The sequence below is a fragment of the Patagioenas fasciata genome, chromosome 4, assembly GCF_037038585.1.
Source record: "Patagioenas fasciata isolate bPatFas1 chromosome 4, bPatFas1.hap1, whole genome shotgun sequence".
Lineage (NCBI taxonomy): Eukaryota > Metazoa > Chordata > Aves > Columbiformes > Columbidae > Patagioenas > Patagioenas fasciata.
This window is the reverse complement of record NC_092523.1, coordinates 73,832,023-73,855,366: the sequence shown is the minus strand read 5'-3', so window position 1 is coordinate 73,855,366 and position 23,344 is coordinate 73,832,023. Positions and strand designations below refer to the sequence as shown.

The 23,344-nt window shown below is 42.1% G+C and overlaps 1 protein-coding gene across 2 annotated transcripts in view; it reads left to right on the top strand.

Annotated features, from left to right (window-relative positions):
• The window catches only part of MCUB (mitochondrial calcium uniporter dominant negative subunit beta), a 41,664-nt gene that overhangs the window by 11,912 nt on the left and 6,408 nt on the right, over nt 1-23,344 (top strand). Inside the window, exons 2-4 of one of the 2 annotated variants that reach the window (XM_065837118.2) lie at nt 13,261-13,332; nt 20,342-20,420; nt 21,573-21,743. In XM_065837118.2, coding sequence (XP_065693190.2) covers nt 13,261-13,332; nt 20,342-20,420; nt 21,573-21,743 — 322 coding nt within the window. The remainder of the gene's footprint in view (nt 1-13,260; nt 13,333-20,341; nt 20,421-21,572; nt 21,744-23,344) is intronic. The other variant, XM_065837119.2, reaches the window with a different exon arrangement.

The window sequence follows — 23,344 nt, the reverse complement described above, 5'->3', positions numbered from 1 at the left end:
CAAGTCTCAATATCTAGCTGTGTAATTGCCACTAGATTTTGCTATTGCTTGATCATTTTCTATATTGTGGCTCATAGCTTTGGTAACTAATGGGGAAGAAATGTTGAGTGGATTTTTTTTAATTGATGTTTCCTGAGGATAGCTAAATCAATAAGCTCTTTTTAATGTTGACAGTGCCTTAGCAGAGCGAATGTGAAAACATCTAAAAAATATATAACTCCATCTTTGAGATCTTAATTATAGTGAGGCAAGAGCTAAATCCAGTGTTGAGCCAACCGGACACTAATCACATCTATCTGGTGATGCTGTGAGTCGAGGTGAGCAGCTTGTCAAGAAAAACGTGTCAAACTGTCTTTTTCTTTGCTAAAGCAGAGGTTAAGCAAGCTGGTGGGTACTCAGTGGAAGCCAGAGGTGCTGTCTCTTGAGGAAGCGAGATGCTGCCAGCCAGTTAATTGGTGATATCTTGCCTCCAAGTGAGACAGTGACCCTGTTTTTCTTCAGCATAGAGCTCTGTGGGAGTCAGGAGCTGGGAGCATTGGCTGCAGCATTAGCCACAGCGCGTCATTTCACACCAGCACCGTGGGATGCTGAGCTCTCCTTTGTAGCAAGGACAGAGGCCAACCTGGAAGCTGTTTTTTCTTGGCCACTGCCAAATGCAACATAATAGTCTGGGGTTTTGCTACCGATGTTGAAGTGAATTTAATTCATGCTAATAAAATGCCTGCAGAGTGACTCCTGCATCCTTAGTGGAACACGGAAGGGAAATAGCTGGTGTAATATTGAGATCAGCTGCTTGCTTTGGCTCCAAAAGTATATTTGGGAGTGCAGTCCTGGCATTACTCTTCTAATGGTGCCGGTGACAGCTGAGACTGAGTTACAGAAATAAATGGTGTTCTAAATTCTCATTAAAAAAAAAAAAATCTGGTGGAAACAGTCTAACTGGGGGGTTTTGCTGCAAGTCAGAGGGACGAATGGAAACTGTTTTGTCCTATCTTTGCAGTGGCACCTAAAAGACATTAAAATAAATTGCAGTGTTGCTTGGACTCACAGATGTGTCCAGAGCTGCGCTTCAGATTGGCCCTTTGGGTTTGATGTCTTTGTAGCACTTTAATCAATATGAACGTATTTGATTTTCTTAGCAAATAGGTGTACAGATTGGGAGCCTGTAACTGCAGGTCTTGGGATTTTTGGGTAGTGTCCTTTGCTGTGAGCTGCTCTGGTGATCCCCTTTCAGTTTTGAATGCTGACAGGAGGAGCAGAGCTTTAGAGGATTCAGTTGACTCTTTTTCCTAGGGAGATCTGAATGTGCGAGGTACCGTCAGTATAGTTTTAACAGGCTCAAGACATAAGGAAAGAGGAAAAGAAGAGGCAGAAGTGGTGGTTGTGTAACTCCAGCCACTCCGTCCATCAAGCTGCCCAGGGCAGGAGGTGCTGAGGTGCTCTACCCCTCTGTCTCCTCCAAAGAATTTGAGAGTCTAAGAATTACTCTCTCCCCCTGCTAATAATTGAGAAAAGAGCAAGTTTTTGTAATTTGTGAAGCTGAAGCTCATAAAGCAACAAGTGTAGAGCAAACATTCAGATGTTTCCTTATCTGAACAGAAAAGAGGAGTGACTGAAGTTCATCTCAGATTAAATGCTGTTGTAATTTATTAGTAGGATCCATTCATATCCCAGAGGAGGAGTATGCTCATATTGCTAAATATGATGCGCTATCAGCTTCAGGCCCTGGGGGAAGATGAAAGCATGGTGCTGAAGTAGGGTTAAGGAGAATCAAGCTGAGGAGTATGTTGTCATGACTCTAGTTGAATATTCACCAGAAGCAGACTGCTCTTACAGTCTTTTCTTTAACTATCAGTATTATAAGGTAGTAAACCATGCAGAGGTCATAGTGCTCTGGGGAAACAGCTGTAAAGGGTCCTGGTTATTGAGCAAGGACATGTCTGGTTCCTTAAAAAAAATAAACTAGAATATATTGAGTATTTGTTGAGAGTGACTGGAAAACAAAGTTTCTGCTTGAGCTGTAGAGTTGGTGTAGCACAGTGCCAGGGAATATTCTGCTTCTCAGTTCACTTCTGCGAGTACCAGGACGGGGGTGGCTGTTAAAGTGAACAGGAATTTAGTGGTTTGATGGGGTCAGATTTTGCTGTTTACCAGCTGCAAGTTCAGTAGCCAATATTATCTCTCTTTAACCTGCTGTTTGTAAAGGAAGGAGGCTTCAAGCCTGCGGTCCCAGTGGCAATGTGTGTTAGCGTTCTGTCAATCGGTGCAGCAATTATCCAAGGTCTCTCTCCTTTCCTTATAACAAATCACTTTTGCAGGCATGGTCATGAGTTTGCTGGCTTGATTTGGTGTTGTCCTTCTTCACGGGGTAGTAGGAAAGACCAATGTAATTTTGTGGTTCATGTGTGGAAGGAATCATTTGAGGGGACGAGAGGAATGAGAGCACTGGTATGACAGTACCTGAAACATTATATTAGGCTTCAGTGTTCCTATTACCATAAAGATATTGATCACTGAAGGGAACTCACAAGTAGTGTAAATGGGTAGAAGCTGTAGAGATTCATTTATGAGGAAAAAATTAAATATGTATAACTTGCTGAAGCAGTGACTAAAAGGATTCATAAATCTAACACGCATGAGAGGTGCAAGCACAGAGAAAATAACTACATGTGTAGTCGGGGATAAGGCTGAAATCGAAGCTCTGAGTATCCTACCTGTGACTTCCTGAGAGTGAAATGATCTGAGCTATTAAATACTCTGCTTTGGGAGGGGACAGAACTTCATTACTTGGTGTTCACAGAGCTACGCTAGACAGAAATATAATAAATACGTAGTAAGAAAAATCCTGCTGTGCTGTCTTGGGTCCTACAGACAAATGTGGATTTAGAAACCTGACAAACTCCTCACTCTTCTCATCCTTGAAAACCAGGCTGAGGGGAGGAGAGTGACACAGTCCTTTTGGATCTTAAATTTACAAGACAAAATACCCTGTAAATTGAACTTTATTTAATGAGCTCACTAGGAGAGAAAACAAATGAACATGACAAGAGCTCAATCCCCTTTGTACAGACTGGTCTAACATGTGAATTCACTAGTTCATCACTTAATTCAAGAGGGTTCTGACTCCCAAGTTGTCTGATTGATAACTTGTGCTCCCATGAGCAAAGCAGTGGTAACAACCTCTCCTGCTTTGCCTGGGACTTGTTCTTGGATCTTTGCTGCTTTTACTTGGGATTTCCCTTTGAGAACGTTCCAGTCACATTTTCTGCTACTTATGGTCCCTGAAGCATCACACAAGTCTGCCCGAAACAGGGCAGAGTCTGAAGTAGGGCTGGCTGTTGTTCATCTGCTGTGTGCCGCACTTGTTGCTTTGCCTTGTTGCAGCTATTTTCTATGTTTAGCAAAATAGCTGAAGGCTATGAAACAGGATCTCCTAAAACCAAGTTGCTGAGTGTACATGTGATCTTTGCAGTGGTAGTTGTGAGGCAAAGCAGCATCGTGGTGTGACAAGGACATCAAGCTGTTGTACTTTGTGAAACCCACATTAAATGCAGTTGTGTTTTGCTCTTTCAAAGAGAAGACATGTTCTGTGGAAGGGAATGGAAGCTTTCTTGCCCTGTTCTCATTCCCCCAGGGGCACCCTAAGGGATGTGCCCACCCACAGTTGGGGGGGGGGATATTGAGCTAGCTGGACTCTTGTCTGGGCTGCGATGGACACCTGTAGGGTCTGAGATCAGGTCTTGGTTTCAGTCTGGTTCTTCATTCTGACACCTGATCTGCTATGCCCCCAAAATACACGTAGCAGATGGGGCGGCACCCTCAAAAAGCGAGACCCTTTGTTCAAAAATTAATTAAATCAATGAAAAACATGCAGTTATGAAAAAAGTAGGATTTAGACATTACAGATTAAAAATTAAAAAGTTGTAGGTGGATAGTTTACTGTTTATCTTAGTAAGGTTTTTTTTTCTGCTGAGTCCTAGAACAGGAAAGCTCATGGTGCTCTTTCATACGTGATGCAGAGATGGTACTTTGATACACAGGTTTTGTTCTTTGCTCCACCATACACTTTGTGTGTTACCTTCAGCAAATCACTTAAACTGTGTTCTTTTTTCAGTCTGGATAAAGACGTGATTGTACTTCCCTGCCTGCAGCAGTTGTCTCAAGATCAGAGACAGAGATGCTCAATTGTAGGGTGAAGAAGAGACTTACAATCAAGTTAGCTGTAAGTGCTCTGAAATATAAGAACCTGTTTCCTGCCTCCAACCTTTCCCGCTTTTCCAAAGCAATTAAAACTAAATCTTTGGGCAGGCTCCCTGATTTGTTGTTGAGCAGTGAATACTGACAGCTGTTATATTCTGGGATGAGGTGCTCTTTGCTGTCTGTGCCTAAACACCCAGCAGTTTAAAATAAAGCACTGGAAATGATTAAGATGCAAAGTGTTCATTCTGTTTTGTATTTAGGAAGCTGCTGTGATTAGGATGCCAAGTGCGTAGGGCCAAGTTGTTGAAGTGGAGGCATCCTTCAGGGAATGTGAGGTGAGGAGCTGTGAAAGGCTGTCTTGGGGCACCCCCTTTTTGATTGACAGGTGTCAGTCATCTCCTGACTCTCATAGCCTAAAAGTGCAGGATGTATTGGAGCAGCTGCTTCTTGGACATTGGCTGTAGTGAGACAGGAGCGTGACATTCTTTGCGTGATAGGGATTAAATGGTAATGTGAACTAAAGATGACGATGTGGTGTAAAGAGGCAGCACCTCACAGAGACCGAGGAATTCTGCAGCCCTCTAAGACTTCTTGCTGTTGCCTCCAGTTTAATTTTCAGAAAGCTCTTGTTCTTTCCTAAATTGGAGCTGGCTTGTTATTATTTAAATGCAGCTGCCCCTTGAAGGGTTAGACTCATGAAGCACATTGTTAATTTAATCAGATAGTTAACAATTACTTTATAAAATCCCGAGGAATTAACGTACCACAAAGTAAGTACAGGTTTTCAGCACTTTGACTCATATATGTTATTGGCTACTGGGGCCTGGCTAAATCTTCGTGCTGCGAGCTGATAGATGTTGTCAGTAGTTGTTCCAGTTCAGTCGTCAGTGAAATGTTCACAGATTTACAGTCAGCTTAGAAATGAAGCTGTCAAAACAACCCACCTGATAATGATAAAGAAACAGCTATCAGAGAAGTGGCAGGCGCTTCCAGGATGAAGTGTTTCACTTCAGAAGTTTCAGCACCATTTGCTTTTGGTATCATTTCCAAGAAATGCATGAATAGAAATTCTTATTTGTGGAATTTTAAGGTTGTTGGAATGTCCAAACTTGTCACCTGGCTATTGTTTGGAGTGGGTTTTGACTATTTCTCCTGGCAAAGGAAGAAAGAAAGAGGAAATTGATGAATGACTTCCTATGTGGGGTGTGAAAGAAATACAGAGTGATGGATTAATTTATACAGCTTAACTGCCTGACCGCACTGTGTGCAGGCAAGTCCTTGAAGCTTATTGTTTTAAAGTTTCCAAATGAGACTTTCTTAGTAGTAGTAGTGTGGGTTAAGTACCATGGCGCTGGTGCAGGATGCAGGATTAAGGTATGTAAGGAGTTGTGGATAGAAAAGCAGCGAGTCTGTGGTGCCATAGCTTGGTGTTACGATGCTGATCACATCTGCCCTGCTGAGCTCCCCTCTGATAGAATTAAACAGTACAGAAAATGCAAACATTATTGCTGAAAGCAGCTCTACAGCTCATGTACTTCAACATACTGTGAGAGTTTGAGCCATTTTATAGCTACAGCAATCCCTTTCCCTCCTCTGTGCACTTGGTTTTTGCTGAACATTTTGTTAAACCTACAGGTGGTTTGGATTTACTCTTTGGAATAGGATGAAGTGGGATTTCTCTTACTGAAATTAACATGGGAGAGGTAGTTGGTTATCACACTTTCTCTGAAATATCTGCTTTGTGTTGGGCTGAGCCATGGCCTGTTCCTCCTTGGGGGTGTTGCTTTGCATCTCTCTTCCATTCACCCTTCAATTTTTCCATGCATCATGCAAGAACATAATAACTATGAGACCTCAACCATCTCTTAAGATCTGAGTTGAAATTTGTTGGCAGGTTCAGAAGCTCTTAGGATCAGGAGAACAGGCAACTCTCTGACAGGAGCATTGCTTCCCTACGACCTCTTTACATGGAGGTAAAATTGTGTTGATTTTAGAAGAAAACTTCCTTAGCCGGAGGTGGTTTTGTTTTAGTCTCATGGGCAGTGAGGACAGTCTGTTTTGCTCAGAGTGGCAGCATGTTGGTGAAACAGAACAGATGGCAAATGGAAATATTTGTAATTCTGTGTTTAGGTTATTTTCTTCCTTTTGTAAATGTATTTGTTACTATTTTGACCACTTTGGTCAGGTGGATTTGGGTGAGTGCTGGGGTATGTGATGGGTCTCTCCCCTTATGCAGCTGTTCAGAAAAAATGTGTTGCGGCTTAGGCTGAGCTTTGTGCAGAAATTGCCATGCTCTATCATGCAAGACATCAGATAGCATATTGATCTCTCTGGTCTGTTCCCTCCTTAATATCTCTGGGTGTGTTTTCTGATCTGTACTATTGCTGGTTTGGTTCCCCAGCCATTTTTAATAACTGAACTGGATAGGAAAAAAAACTCCAAACAACAACAAACCAAACAAAAAGCCACTAAGGCTCTTAGTCTTCTCCTTTCTGTATGATGCAGTCACCTATAAAAAAGTCCAGTAAACAGTGAAGTATGGAAATGCTCTTATATCAAAATATGTACAGGGGTAAACAGAGCAAGGGTTCAGGGAGTTTGTCTTGTTTGAGAGCCAGCACTAAGAAAACTTCTTCCTGGAATCTAGGCTTGTGTTTAGATGGTAGAGGTGTATTTTCTGGTGAGAAGGGCAGGTTGATTATTATTTGTGCAGAAGTCCTGAACCCTGCAAGGTGACATCCCAGCAACTGCTGCGGGGACCTGAGGAACCGGCGCTAGTTCTGCTGGTGGGACGCTGCTCAGCTCCTTTCTGACCTGCAGTGTTGCTCACGTTTCTCTGTTCTGCCTCCCCCAAACAAGTATGTTTTTGTGGAAAATAAGAATCCCTGCCTCTCTGCACTCTGTTTTGATTGCTTGCGAGATCTCCGAGCTGAAATAGCATTGAGGCAGTTTAAATAAGGTTACACTCTTGGCTGCGTGTGTATTGAAAATATATAAACAGTGCTAATATATTCTGACACTTCTTATGCAATTCTGTTTCTAATAAAAATACGGGAAGATAAAAGCTAACAACTGCCATAGTTATTTGCTACCCGTCTGTGTTGTTTAGCTGATAAAATCAGATATTTTATTATATTCAGTTTTTATTACTGCAAAAACAGGGCTTGATTTTGTTTGGTTGTTTACATGGACTTTAATTTACTTATATATAGGATATAATATTTGGGAACTATCTGAAGAAATTTCTTTCTGTATCTGTTGGCTGTTGAGTGTTCAACCTTAACTAAAAAAGTTCTATTAATGGCATTTTAAATGTGGGGAGGAAAAAAAAGCATTCAGATAGTGGTGTTCTGTCACTCAGCCACACTGAGGGGTACCAGCAGATCTGGATACCATTCCTCGTCTGCTCCCTGGTTTCTCCTCTAAGTTCACCAACATGTGGTTTGTGATAGGCATTTGTGACCAGACTTTTCATTGTTTTGCATCTCGCAGTTCCCCTCAGTTAACCATTAGCATATTGAGTAGATTATCCGCTTTATCCTTTTGAAAAAGTAAATCTGGATCATCAGTATTTGTGGTTTGAAGAATATTGTTATCAAAAACATGAAGATGGCTGATTACTTCTCACAAAATCCCAGGAATGTTGTCTTGCCTGGTTTTTCATATGCTTTCTCACATACAAACCAGTTATACTTTTATGCAAAGTTGAATATATAGAATGTTATCAGTGAGGGTAATCATTAATGGGGATGTAAACCTGGACAACGGTAATGATCTGTAGCACAGAATCAGATTGGTTTTGTTTTCTGAAGAACGTTCTTAGAATATCTCAGAGCAGAAAGGACATCAATACAACTTTAAGAAAGGTATTACACTGTTAAGTCTCACCGATACAAAAACACGATGCACAGATGTATGTTTTCAACTGAATCTCTTTATGCCACTTACAATAAACATAGTAAGTGATGAATGCATTACAAATCCATGCAAGTGTCCATATGGGAATCTCCAATTCTGATTACTGCAGCTAGCTCTGTGGTAGATAGAAATCCATGAGACATGTCTCCTTAAATCTCATCCTCGTGTGGAAGTAGAGGTGTGTTAACTTCTAGTGGTATAGATTATGGTGAATTACGGTTGGCTTCATGGTCTGCTGAAAGCCTTGGAGTACGCTTCTGCTGTAAAGCTGAAGTTTAGCGACTGAATAACATAACATTTTACAACATACACGTGGATTTGGGATGCTCAGTAGGAAAGGCATGTGTGACTGAGGTTTGGAGTCTGTGGTAACTTTTGGGTGCTTGATGCCAGGCTTAAATACCTCGAGTGCGATGGGTCCTCTCTCTGAAAACTGGATGTGAGTGACCTTCCTAAGTCTGTGTGGTGAGTTAGAACCAGAATTACAGCCTGGTCTGACTCCCAGGTCACCTGCTCACATTGCCAGCAGGAAGAAAATCGCTGCACTGTAAGGTGGCAGGGAATACATCAGCATGGTTCTTTTATGAATGTTAAAATTGGTGCCTTTACAAGAAAGACTCGCTCTTATAATAGATGCTGGGAACAGTCTGTGCTGTCCCTGGCTGCGGGCAGGCCAGATTGGGAAGAGCTTGCGGTAAGACTGCAGGAAAAATGACTGAAAAGTGAACGGAGGAGGAAGTACCTGTATATGCATTGAGCAGTTTATAAAACCGTTTGCCTACAGAACAGTGGTTTCTAACCATAGATCGCACATCTCTTCTATGCATCTGATAACAACTTTGTTGTAACTTGGTTGTTCTAAGGAAGCCACTCAATAACATGTCTTTGAATGTGGTGCCCGCAGTGCTCTTACCTTGGCCAGCATTCAGGCTTTGTGAGTGACCCCAGGCTCTGAACAGCAGTATTTGCAATGCTCCACTGCTTGCTCTGCAAATAAAGCTACTGGTGACCTTTATGGAAGATGACAATCTTTCCACACTGTTAGAGATAAAGAGGCAGAAAGTATTTTTTTGATTGGTTGGCAATGGTTTTGTCCATACACATGGGATAACACGTTAAAACGATTCTAAATACAAATTAATTGTTGTTAGAAAGGTACTGGGTAAACAAGCTGAGGTGGAACAGCTCAGCCTTGCTCCTTAGCAGCACTGCTCCTCTGGGTTGTTTTGGGGTACAGAATGAGCAGATGTTAGATGTCAATTTTGAGTAATCCCTCTGTAATCATATTTAATTTCTCTAACATGCTAATATTTTATGCATCCTAGTAGCAGAAATGTAGGCTGTTGGATCTTTAACTGTTTCTCACTGAGAGTAGCTGGTAGCTGTGGAATTAAATAATCTTAAATCTTAGTGGAAACTGACTTTGGGAGGCAAACATACAGCATGATTATGTGTCTTGCTCCTCTAGGAAACCACACTACCGGAGCAAAAGAAAAACCCAGGTCGTCCATAACTCTGGACAGTAGTCCTAACCTGAAGTGGGATGCTAATGGTGGGAGATTTCCCTCTTCTCTTGGCAGACTTAGTAAGGGTTTGAATTGCTTCTGATGAACTGAGGAACTTCACCTGGAAAACAGGAGCTCACTTGGAAATTCAAAAGTGCTAATTAATGAGATACATACTATGGAGCTGCCTTGCTAATCAGTTTATGAAGACTGAAGTGCATTGAAGACACTTGTGATTCCTTCAGAGCAAGGAGTTTTTGCAGCTGCTGGTACAACCTGTACTCTGCATCTTCCTTCAGCTCAAAGTTGGTAAAAGGGAGAAACAGGATCCATAATTTTTAAGGGCTAAGTGTAATTTTGAATTCAATTTTATGTACTCTTTTTACTTTAAATTACTAGCTTTCCAGTAAATTGCTTAGTTGGAGTATCAAAAATGTAGGTTGTTCCCCTGTGATAGTGGTGTTTTAGGGATTAATTTCTGTTTTCAAGAGAAATTGAATGCAACATGTTAGAATACCGGTTGGCTTCCCCCATCGTGCCCCCCCTTCTACCTCCCCCTTTTTTTCCCTACACAAACTGCACATTCCAAATAAGACAAACTTGGTATTGTTTGATTCTTAAGATAAAAACATAGTGGCAGAATATTTTTGTGGTAGGAAATCTCATTGCATATGCACATTTATATAACAGAAAAGGAGTAACTTTAATTTTCTGATGATCCTGTATTAAAATTCCAAGACTAAGAACTAAACGGTTTTCAGGTCCTTTGAATGTGAGAGGTTTATATGTTCCACTGCTTACTCTGAGTAGTAAAACATTAAGAATGAGTACCGCAAGCCCATAATAATTATAATAAGTTAGTTGAATTTGACTTCACATAGGTCTCCTGTACAAATTTGGGTGCATGTCAGGGGTGGAGTGGATAGAGTGACCACAGACCTTCATCTTCTACTTCAGTGTTGTGGCTTTTTCTAGAGTACGGGCTATAAACAAGGCAACCTGGCATAGACAGCTCTGCAGGATTTATTTACCTTATTTCAGGGTTTTTTTTTAGTGATGCTTTCCCTAAACAATACGCTTCTATTCAGTTAGGAGCAAGTCTGGGGACAACACAGGCCTTTAACTGCAAACTCCACCTGATTAATTGACAAGGTGAGAGGATTTGTGGGGGAGCTTAGAGAAAACTTCTCAGCATAAACCAGACTTTCATCAGTGTTGCAGGCTAGAGATTATCCTGTTTACGGGGGTCTGATTTGTCAGTGGCAGCTGCATTTGAAGGTGTCCTAAAATAGGGAGCTGGCTAAGATTTGCTGCCTTATGATCATTACATTGCAGCAATCTGCTTTTGTTGGACAACCAGGTGACTACATCTGATATGTATTGATGTTACTATGGGCCTGAGGAGAAGAGCAGCATCCTTTGAGTGTTGGTTGCTTGTTCTCTGTGGCATTAAATTCTTGTTTGCTTTAGCACGGTAAACCCTGCACTTAGAGAATGCAGGTTCTTGCCCTATTTGTTGCATCAGTCTGTCAAAAAACGTGTCGTAAGTGAATTAATAGAGGAAGGGGAAGCAGAACAACTCTTAATTGGCTGGAGTTCAAAGGCTTTGGGGTGCAAAGCAAGCAGCGAACATGCAGATTTTCCAGCCCCCCCGGGAGGCTCGGCAGGCGAATCGGGACGCGGGTGCTGGACCATCCGGGGCATACAGAGCCTTTCATCTTCTTCTACTGGTTTTAATTGTGTTTGTCATAATAATAAGCTTTAGAAAAAAACATTAGAAACCTCTCCAGGAAATGTTTAGTTTTTCTGTTTGCTTTGCCTTCTCTATAGAGAAGTCCTCAGTTTTTCTATTTGCCTGCTCTATAGAAAGGTATAAATGTACAGGCTTGTTGTACGGAGTAAAGACTGACGGGCAGAGTGATAGCTCAGTGTTATCACAGCCACTGCTGGTTGTTTATTTCCAAGTAGCATTGCTGTCTGTGTGTTTTGTACTCTTACTGCTATAGGAAGAAGGTGAAAATCAGACTGCGCTGTATTTGATAAGGAATGTTGCAAATGAGTTCACTGAGTCACTATTTCAGCTCCGGTCTGTTGTTAGAACACTGCTGTCAACAGGTGAACCATGGGAGTGGGCAGCATCAGCAAAGTCACAGCCATTCGATGTTTCTAGGTTAAAATAGCTTCTCGAACAGCAGTGGGAGAAAACAGACTCCCGAAAGAAAAATAGAAAATAAAGCAAAAATGTTTTTTTCTCTTGACATCTGGCAACACTTGGATCACAGAATCACAGAATGTCAGGGAGTGGAAGAGACCTGGAAACCTCATCCAGTGCAATCCCCCCGCCGGAGCAGGAACACCCAGATGAGGTTCCACAGGAAGGTGTCCAGGCGGGTTTGAATGTCTGCAGAGAAGGAGACTCCACAACCTCCCTGGGCAGCCTGGGCCAGGCTCTGTCACCCTCACTGAGAAGTTTCTTCTCAAATTTAAGTGGAACCTCTTGTGTTCCACTTTGAACCCATTACCCTTTGTCTTACCATTGATTGTCACCGAGATGAGCCTGGCTCCATCCTCCTGACACTCACCCTTTATATATCTGTAAGCATTAATGAGATCACCCCTCAGTCTCCTCCAAGCTAAAGATCCCCACCTCCCTCAGCCTTTCCTCATACAGGAGATGCTCCACTCCCTTCACCATCTCTTTGGGCGATGAGCAATGTTTGAGACCTCTGTCTGCAAGTATTTGAGAGTGATAGTTAGACAGACGTCTTGAAGTGCCAGGACATTCTCATCAGGACCTTTGCTGAACTCTTGGGTGCACACAGTCTGCATTGCCAAGAAACGTTCTGATTTTGGGGTGATGGTATTTGGGTAGCAGAAATTACTGGCCCTGGGGAAATGCTCTGCAAGAGACAGTAGTGAGATTTTGTTGTGGCATAAGAATAGTGCAGTTAAGTTGTTAGGGAGAGGGAAAAAAAAAAAGGTGAGGCAGTGGAACAGGGGAGGTGTTTGCTGTGATTTTTGCAGGGTATTGGGGTTCCTCATGGCTTGTGGTCAGGCCCTAGGGAGGTCTGAGAGGGGACAAGGTAGGAAATGCAGGGGAAGAGGTGGAAACAATGTGCTGGAGAGGTGTGGGGAATGGAGGAGATGCTGTGGAGGAAAACCAGCTTTCCCTGCCCGGCACGTTTCAGCAGCTGGTTCCCTTTCCAAGGTCTGTTTGATGGAGGAGATCTGCAGTGTGTTATGTACTAAAACACTTGCTGAAAAGCCGTGCGAGAGCCGTCGCTGGGAATTTCTCCACTGCTGATAATTCTGAACTGACTTTCTTGCACATATCTGTCAGATACTAATTCTAAGCCCCAAGTCAATCTGATTTCCCAAGCACTCCCTTCATTAGCCAAGCTGTACATGCCTTAAGGCATTTGAAATCTGCACAGCTGAGTAAAGAAAAGCCTGGGAAAATGATACTCATAAAAATTAATAGAAGCGCATCCTTGTAGGTATATCAAAAACTTTTTTTGGGGGGGTTGGAGGGTAACAGGGTTATTTATGTTGTAAATAGAAGTGTCCATTCCAAATGAAAGCGTCAACAAGCAGTTCTGTTTTCTGAGTTACATCGTCTGTTTCCCCTGTGCTACAGCCTGCCCAGTGCTCGCAATCTGAAAAGCTCTGTAAGAGAAAAGCGAGAGTTGGCTGTAACTTTGCTAAACCGGTAAGTGCATTCATCCCCCTTTGCATCCTTATCTCTCTTCTGTTATCTCATTTCAGCTGAAATCTAAACAAGCTGTTTCTTGGCTGGCGATTTGAAGAATTAGTGTTATTCCTAGAGATGCATTTGAGTGGCTTTTTGAGACAGAGATATGAAGGCAGCTGTGTGCATTAATATATGCTCTTTCTAAGACCTTTGTAGGAAAAGATGCAGCAAGCCCATTTTCTTATCTAATGAGATATAGTACAAGCATATTTTTGAAAGCCAAGTCACTCTTGTTAACCTTAAAATTTCCCAGGTCAGGATGTCTGTCCAAGGAGGCATGGCACAAAAGCTAAGATCCATTTTGTGGGACAAATTAAAAATCCTGTATTTGCTGAGAAATTAATCTTTTGACCACGACCGTTGCTGGCGAACAGATGGCACAGCTCTTGAATATAGGCTTGCTTTTAATAAAGCACAAATACATTTTCACACTCTAATCCCTCCCTCTCAGTCTTACCCCTCTTTGATTTGCAAACTTCCTTCTAGGTGTTGCATCCCAGCTTCTCTTCTGAAAATAAAGTAGGTTGGGAAGAACAGGAACTTTCAGACAACTAGACTATTGAAACTGGATGAAGATGAGAGATTTCTAATACTGTAAAACCTTGAAAGGAGATTTTAGATCTGCTCTTCTTTGTAGGAAGAGAAGGAGGACAAAGTTTGATGAAACAGTAAGACACAATTCTTGGAGTTCCTCTTAATGATGAACTTAGCCTGTGCAATTATCTTGGTTTTTAGACCTGACTTTATGCTTGGTTGGAAGTCTGCTTGCTTGGAAATGCGAGGACTATCTGTACCTTCAGAGTAGTGGCCAGAAGACACTGCAGGCAGAAGACGTCACCTGGTGTTCGTTCTTCCCGTCTCCTCACCACTTTCTGGTGTTGCTTCTTTGCATCGAGGGCTCACTGTTACTGAAATCATGCTTTTGGATAGAGGGCAAAGCTTAATTTCAGCCTGCTTTAAATGTCAGTGTTTTCAGCATGTGTTTTTATGGCTTGTAAAGCTGATATGGATGCAAATCCGGGTGCCTCCTTAGATACCCAGCGCTCTGCATCCTCAGCTGCCCGGTGGAGAGTCAGATGACTTTGGTGACATACAGTGTGAGAAGAGGGACTTTTCCCTCTGTCATCATCCCTGACTTGCAGGGGCTCCATAAAGGCTTCTCTCTTTTGGGCAAGTATCAGGGGAGAGCACCAAGAAACAGTGAGCACAAGTCCCATGGAAGATGAATACTTGCTCAACAAAGTTTGGGTGGAATGTCTGCTGGGCAGAGCCCTGCTACAGTGGTGGATTTGGCCAGAAAAGGGTTTCTTGGTGGCTGGTCATCTCAGTGCGCTTCTCATCAAAGCTGTCACTTTGACCATTGGTACACTTCATCTGGCTTCTTAAACCTAGTGCCAGCTGTTCTTGGAACCCGAGCAGAGGAAGGAAATGAAAGATCATTGGGGATGATAAAGGCATGAAGAACAACAACCACATGAAATAATTCTATTTTTTTTTTTTAGTGATGCAAGGCAAGTGAGATAGAAGGAAAACTACATGAATGCCGTATTGCTCTTGCTTCTTCAAGATCACTGCAACAGACATACCCGTGTTGAAACCACCGCTTTGCTGCAAGCGACCTCTTGGTTGCTTTTTAAACTTGGATTTGTACTGAGGAATGGCTTAAAAATACTGTGGATTTTGAACAAGCTGCAGGGTTGAAATGTAAATGTTGCAGTGCAGTTCTTGTAGTGCCCTATGGGGCAGCTGGGAGAAAGTATTCACTGCATGGTCTCAGGACAATAAGAAAATCTGTTGGTTTTTTGTTTTGTTTTGTTTTCCTTTAGAAAAGACAAATATATCCTGAATGCTCCCAAGTGTCAGAAATATCTTCCCTGGCTGAAACTGGTAGTAGGTGTAGGGGTGTTATGGCTGAATGTGTCTGTTGTGGGGGTTTTGTTTGTTTAATTATAGCTGAACTTCCAGAGAATGTTCCTAAATCTGAGCAATGTGCCTTGAAGCGGCTGTTTCTATTAATGCTGTTGTTGAATGATCATCTAAATCAGTTCTAGGACCAGTGGAGAAACAAGGAAAATCCTTTCAGTGTAAGCAAATTACTAAAAAGTTAATGAAAGAATGTGTTTCTGTAGCTCAAATGGGCACTTGTAAGATGATTATAGGCAGTTCTTAGGGCTCCTGGTGTCTTATTTTCCTGCTCGTGTGGGATTGCTTGTAAAAACAGCACAGAAATTTAACATCAGGTATCTCCAAATGGCCTCAGTGACTCATTTTAAAAATGGAAATATCTTATGTGTAGTTTTTGCAAATTTGCTCTGAATACTGATTCATTTTGGTAATCTTGGTTGTGTAAGATCTGCAAACTCAGTAGACTGTGACAGCATCTGCTTTGTTTCTCCTTTCCCTTGGTTTCTGAAATGTCTGTAGATAGTTTATTCTGAAATTGCAGGTTGTTACTCCATAATTAATAAATTGCTTGTTTTATATCGCTTGGAGAATCAGACAGGAGCCAACATCATATGCAGAGGACTTCTAGATATGTTTATTAGAGACAGAAAAACATAGAAGCCAATATGGAAAATACAAATAGCTATTTATAGTATGTGCCCTCACTGGACAGTGGCTAACATGTACCTGCCCTCAGTTTCCTCCTGCTCCAGACCAGCAAGCAGCATCTTGTCTTGTCCCATCCTTCACGGGCTGGGCAAGATCGGTGCATGGGGAGAACGATGCATACCGGGGATGTTGGCTCATCTAGTGACACTGAGAAAGAGAGACCCCAAAATTCATTTTTAAGCATTGCAACTACTAGTTTACCCCCTGATTTTTCTCCTTTCCCCCTGTGTGGATGGAGCTGTGTACCAAGTGTTGGACAAGGACTCCAGGAGGTGACTGAGCTCTCCTCTCCCACCGAGGGAAAGACTGCGACTATTACTATTGAAAAGCGCACTGCAAGATCTGTTGTAATTAGAGTGTGTTCTGCTGCAGTGTAATTAACGGTGAAAAGCTTATGCTTAGTGGAGTAGTGCATTTTATTATTGTGCTTTTCTATTTCAGATTCTTATCATTGCCTTGGGGAAGAGACAATAGCATTCATAGTGAGAGTCTGCGGTAATAATTTTTTGTGAAGGCTGGTTATGAGTTTGACTTGAGGCATTATTGCCAACATCTTGTGCTACAAGAATATAATGCTTCAATTGTAGCATTGCATGGCACTTCAAGAAGAGGGCAGACAGAGTTGAGTTTGAGTTAAATCTATATTTTCTACTAATAAATGCAAATTAACAGGGACTCAAATGTTGAAGGAGCGTTACGTTATTTTTGCTGGTGAAGTAACAGACCAAAACTACCAAATCTTCCAAAATGTAAATAAGCGAAGACAAAACAGTTTCAAATAGGTGATTGTTGGCTTACTGCATTTTGATTTGGGTGTCTTACAACATTTTGGTATGGCAAGTCAAAGTGAAACAAATCAACTAAGTGTCAAAGGCAGTAATTCTGGGCTCTCAGAAAGTCTCCTAATGACATCTTTTTGTAGAATTCCTTTTTAAAGGTCACTTTTCCAGGAGAAAAATATTTTTATTCCCTCCCACCCACATTGCAGTTTTCTACAGAGCAGAAGTTACGGTTCCTGCTGAGGTTTCTATTTACATATACAGTGCTGAGGAAGATTAGAGGCTTTCCTGCAACTTCATGTACAGATGATGATACCAATTTGTCACACATAACTGTCACACATAAATTTGAGCTTAACTTTGCAGCAATAGTCATAAGAGATTGCCTTTTCTGGAGTTAACTGTTCCAAATAAGCAATGTACAGGTTCAGTGGTTTGCCATTCTCAAAAGAGAAAAATGCAGAATTGCTGTTCCTGTCTTTCCTACCCCCCCCCCCCCCCCCGTCTGGCTGCGTAGTTTTCCAGCTCAGTTATGCTGCTACATTAGGCCCTAAAACTGGACCATAAATCGGATCATTGAAATTTCCACTCTGGCTTTAACAGTGGCAACTCCTCTGCTGTTAGAGACAGGAGGTACCCTTAGGAGAGGAAGTGCTTTTAAAACTGGATCTGTGTTTTCTATACTAACTGGTATTTTTTAATGGAATATATTGGATTATTTTTATCACAGTTATCACTGTGTGCCTTAAATACTCAAAATACATGGGGAGAAAGTTAACTCAGCCCTTCATGCTTCCCAACCAACCTACCTAGAGCTTATATGGAAAGAGTTCATTATTTGGAACTCAATGCCATGGCTCAGTGCCTTTATTTTACTACATATATTTTTTGCAGGTGATCTTAATGAATAGACTGCACTAACAGGGTATCTAAAAAAAATGTTTAAAAGCTTCACTATGTAGAAATTCTTTCAATGGATCATGAATGTCAAAGTCTAAAGAAAAATGGAATAAAACACCTTAAAGATCTTATTTCAATAAATAGAATTTCATACAATATTTTAGCTTAATACATACTAATATATTGAAATATTTAGATGCATTAGTTGTTGAATGCAGTGTTTACTCCATAAGTCAAGTAGATACCCAAATTCAAAAAGAAATTAAGTTACCTTCAAATACAGGCTTGGGTGCAGGTCAGTGCCTGGGACATGTTGGATTAAAGATATCTGGATATTGATTAAAAAGTTATGTACTAAGTGTCCATAAAAGACTAGTTCCTTAAGTATATCCCTCTTCTCCAAGTCTTCAAAACCTACATTTTTTGTTCTTGTAGTAGTGGTTTTAATGGAAGTGGAAACATTAGTCTTATCTTAAATATTCAAAATTAAATATAAATTCTATCTGCAAGTTTTCCCAGAACTTGAATCTCCGAGAGGGTGCATTGCTTTTATAAGCCAGTACAAGACATTTGTAATATATCCAGAAAGTACTTTGTCAGAACTACCAAATGAAGAGCTACGTTAAAAGACATTTCGGTATTAACTTGTAATTGCAATTACAATTTTAAACTCCTTTGCTTAGCTTTGTAGAGTGTTCTTGAGAGAATATTACATGGTGCAGGTTTGTTCCATAGGATGTGATTTGTCATATGATTGTTGTTAGATTGAAGGCTACTGAGTGTTTCAGGGTCTCTGGTAGAAAACCAGATCCTGTGTTGAAGGAATGAATGAATGAATCCCTGCTGCCGGGCTGTACGTTTCCAAATGTTTGGTGGGTGCAGGTGCCCCCGTAGGTGGGGTGAGAACTGGTGAGCTGGGCTGTGTGTCCTGTGCTGCTCCCAGGAAAGTCTCTTGCTCTACTGGAGAAGCAACCAAGTTCACTTGTCCAAGCTCTGGCTGCCCTTTGGCATTCCCACACTCCTAGGATCTACCTGTTTTTAAACAATTCTCTTGTGTTTAGGGTATTTTGCTATTCAGTCTAGGTTTCTGACCTCCCTTGATGCCTGAAAATTGCAATACACAATGTTGCCATTGTTGGAAACTCCCAGAATGATTTATTTTCTTTAAATCCTGAAGAGGGATTGTTCTAGGTGGAAAGCCAGGGCAAGGTTAGCATTGAAATACATGGATTAATTCTGCAGATTAATTATTTAACTTAATATCAGATTCATATCCAAACAGTCAAGCTTGTGATTCTTAAAAAATAAGTAGATCTCATGAAGGTGGTGGGCAGTGCTTGGCATACCGAATGGCCAGAGGCCTCTTGCAGTTATAGCTTCCCTGTCCTGCCTTGTCAAATGAGATTAACTTGCAGACTCTGAAATGTTGTGGCCTTCAGAAAGATGAGCTATAAACCTCTCCAAAGGGAAAATCAGTCCTTGGCATCTCTCCCCACCTCATTTTCCACTTCCCCCAGCTATCATATTTCAAACCCCATGCCTTGGTCCAGCCCACACACAATTTTTGTAGCCAGCTTAGCTAAGGATGTGATTTCTCTTCCTATTTCTGCCTGTTACGCTTAGTTTATGGCAGTAATGCCTGCTTGGTGGGAGTCACTGCAATAAAATTGTTCCTTTGCTGGTGCAGGGGGACCAGCTGTAGAAGCAGGAGACTTTTGTGTCAGGGTGGTCGCATCTTCCACAGCGTGGCTGAACCACTTTACATGCACGGGTCTCATCAGAGCAGTTTGTCTTCTCTGTTTTGATACGGCTGTGTTGAAGCATTTCGATCATTCTTACTGGTGTTGCTGGAAGGGACAACCATGCAGATTCAAAACCATCTGTTCGCACTGTCCCAGGGTGTGAGGGATACTTACTGCGTCTGGGTGCACCTCCTTCAATGTGGTGCCAGAGGCTGGTGGTGCTATTAGTTGCAGCAGCATCTCCGCTGGAGTTGAAACAGCCATTCATATTTTTAAAAATTAAAATAAAAAAATCTTCCATGCTTTGGTAAGCTGCATTGTCGTTATTGTCTTTTAACACTGCGAATGTACGTAGTTCACTTTTGGTATATGGCATGTAATTATGAAGCAAAGGGGAAGGACCTCAGTCATGTATTTTATTTGAGATTAGGAGTGCCAGGCTGTTTATGATTCAGCAGGAAGAGACTTCACTGAAACCATGCCTGCTGTTTCAAGTTACACTGAGGAGACTGTACTGCTGCAGGACACTTCTGCCTTCAGGCATCACGATGTAGACATCTTGCAAACAGCTATTTTTGGGGGGAGAAGAGAGGGCTTATTGTAAAAATTGCATGAAGCACTTGAGAAACATTGCAGTTTTTTCCCCTTCTTTCCTTCCCCTTCCGCTTTTTCTTTGAGTTATTTAAACCATGCCAGACAGAAAGTTCAGCCACGGGCAATAATACCTTAATACCTTTGGCAATGTTTGTGCTTTCTATGAGGATGGTTCTTTTACACAGAAATTGTGAAGCAAGGGGGTGTTTCTTCAGACAGACACCTCTGCTGTCAGATCACACAGTAGCAGGTCACCCCAAGAGGCTGGTCGCTGCTTTTGAGCAGGTGAATCTTGTGTGCTAACCTTCCTAAAGCCAGCTCCCTGTGTCCCTGCTGCAGGTGCGGCTGGGGACACACACCGGAGCTTGCGGAGGCCTGGAAGGAGCAGCACCTCCCAACACCTTGGTGCCATCTGATGGTAAGTGTGCCCGGTGCTTCCCCCTCCCACCAAAGCCAGCCATCTTTTCATCTGTTTTGTGGTGACAGGGTGGAATGACATTAGTTGCATATTATATACATAACATAACATACTGGGAGGAGTGGCTGTCACGCCAGAAGGCTGTGCTGCCATCCAGCGAGACCTGGACAGGCTGGAGAGTTGGGCAGGGAAAAATTTAATGAAATACAACAAATTTAATGAAATATAAGAAGGGCAAGTGTAGAGTCTTACATCTGGGCAGGAACAACCCCGGGTTCCAGTATAGGTCGGGGAATGACCTATTAGAGAGCAGCATAGGGGAAAGGGACCTGGGGGTCCTGGTGGACAGCAGATGACCATGAGCCAGCACTGTGCCCTTGTGGCCAGGAAGGCCAATGGTGCCTGGGGTGTATTAGAAGGGGGGTGGTCAGTAGGTCAGAGAGGTTCTCCTGCCCCTCTACTCTACCCTGGTGAGACCACACCTGGAATATTGTGTCCAGTTCTGGGCCCTCAGTTCCAGAAGGACAGGGAACTGCTGGAGAGAGTCCAGTGCAGGGCAACAAAGATGATGGAGTGGAGCATCTCCTGTGTGAGGAAAGGCTGAGGGAGCTGGGGCTCTGGAGCTTGGAGAAGAGGAGACTGAGGGGGGACTCACTCATGTTTATAAATATGTAAAGGGTGAGTGTTACGAGGATGGAGCCAGGCTCTTCTCAGTGACAACCAGTGTTAGGGCAAGGGGAGATGGGTTCAAACTGGAACACAAGAGGTTCCACTTAAATTTGAGAAGAAACTTCTCAGTGAGGGTGACAGACACTGGCCCAGGCTGCCCGGGGAGGCTGTGGAGTCTCCTTCACTGCAGACATTCAAACCCGCCTGGACACCTTCCTGTGGAACCTCAGCTGGGTGTTCCTGCTCCGGTGGGGGGATTGGACTGGATGAGCTTTCCAGGTCCCTTCCAATCCCTGACATTCTGTGATTCTGTGTGATTCTGTGATATATATATATATATATGTATATGTCCCAGAAGTAGATGTACTATCTTTGTTAAATCTAGAATGTATTGCGTGGCTTTCTTTATTCACCCTGTGTTTTAAAATTAAACTACAACTTACGAAATTACTTTTTTCCTTTTTTTTTTTCCTCACCTCACAGAAGTAACTATTAATTACAGACATGGTCTTCCCGTGATAACTCTTACGCTGCCCACAAGAAGCGAGCGCTGTCGGTTCACTGTTAAGCCAATGCTCACCACCGTAGGGGCATTCCTGCAGGGTGTGCAGAGAGAAGATAAAGGAATCGAGAGGGCAGAAGTCTTTGCAACAGGTATCTTGCAAAGGGTATTTTTCAAATGGGCCGTATTTCTCTTCTGCAGCACGAGTTCAGTCCTCCACCAGGTTTAGCATTGTTGCTGTTGGGGTAGCTCTTGAATTCTTCTGGGTTTATTAGTGTTTCAGATTTGAATCCTCTTGGAAAGGCTGATTAAAAATGCAGAATTGGACATATTACTGTTACCATCCCTGTATCCCAGTAGCGTCCTCTAAGATCTTTTTCAGGTACCTTGTCTTCGTAATGCTCTCTTTAAATAAGTGTCCCTCTTCTGGTTTGATTGATACCTTTTTCTTTCCTTGTCCTCTGTGATCATTCTTAAAGATAACCAGTTGGGCTCTTGAATGTCCTGTCTGCCAGTTGTTCTGTGTTACCTGTAGCTGAAGGAATCTGTTTGCCTTACTACAAACTTAAACTTTTATGTAAAACTTACGAAGAGTTAAGCAATGAGGTAATGTATGCAATGATAAGGGGCAGGTTTTTGAGGTGTTGTGGAGGTTTAATTTATTCAGCTTATAGTTCTTTGGGACTCTTGGTCTGAAAGGAAAAAGCTGTACTGATAATGTTAGCATTGATGTGGTCTTTCTTCTTGTAGCGTACTGTTATCTCATTTTCCCAAACATTCAGGTAATTTCTCAGGCTCTGCTTGCTGTTTTCGTATGTTCATTATGTTCTGTTTCTTCTTCTCCTCTCTGTCATAACTGGGTGCATTCATAATATTCCCTTTCTTCCTGGTTAATATTGCAGAGGGCTGCAGGGACTCTTAAAGGCACTGAAAATAGATTGATGCTCCTAGAAGATCAGAAAGCCACAGATCTAGGAGAAGCTGCCTTAGTTGCCTTTAAAAACGCATTTAGTAAACCAGGAAAACACCCCATAGAGAAATATGTTTATATCCCCTAGGGCAATGGAGGTGTGATCTGTGTGGATCCCAGTGTGTGCATGAGCTTTGTATAAAAAAGAATTACGGTGTTTGTGGGTTTGTTTGTTTGGTTTATTTAATTATTTAATTATACTGCGTCTGCCAGGTTAGCAAAGGTAAAAAATTCTCTTGAAAAAGATAATTTTGTCAAAGACTGTGGTATGCTCAGAAGGCACTGTGCCAAATCATTGCTGTCAGAAGGTGTCCTTCCCCTTAACATTCAAGTTTTCACTAGAAAGGATTCCTTACATGGGTGAGGCCTGTGCCAGCCAAGAGTTAACCCCTGGGTGCTGCTCCCTGTGCAGAGACATTGGGAAGCACACGATAATTTCTGTTAGAAACCTACAAATCCGTCATTTTTTGCAGGGCTGGGCAGCAGATTCCGAAGTGGAAAGGAATTTGGGCTGGTTTCACCTCATATGTCTCATCTGTTTAACACACCCCAGCCCGGCTTTGGAATAGAAACACTATCTGCTTTGATTAAAACAGTGACTGTTACAGTTCTCTGCTTTATATTTTTCAAGTGCCAGGCAATCGTAATGGTAAGGAACAGCTAGAATGTTTAATTTATTAGGAAACTGATACTGTAAAGAGAAACCATCGTTCAAATACTGAGTGTTGAATTTAAACATTTATTATTAAAGAAAAATTATGAAGCTTTGATTTAGTGCAGATT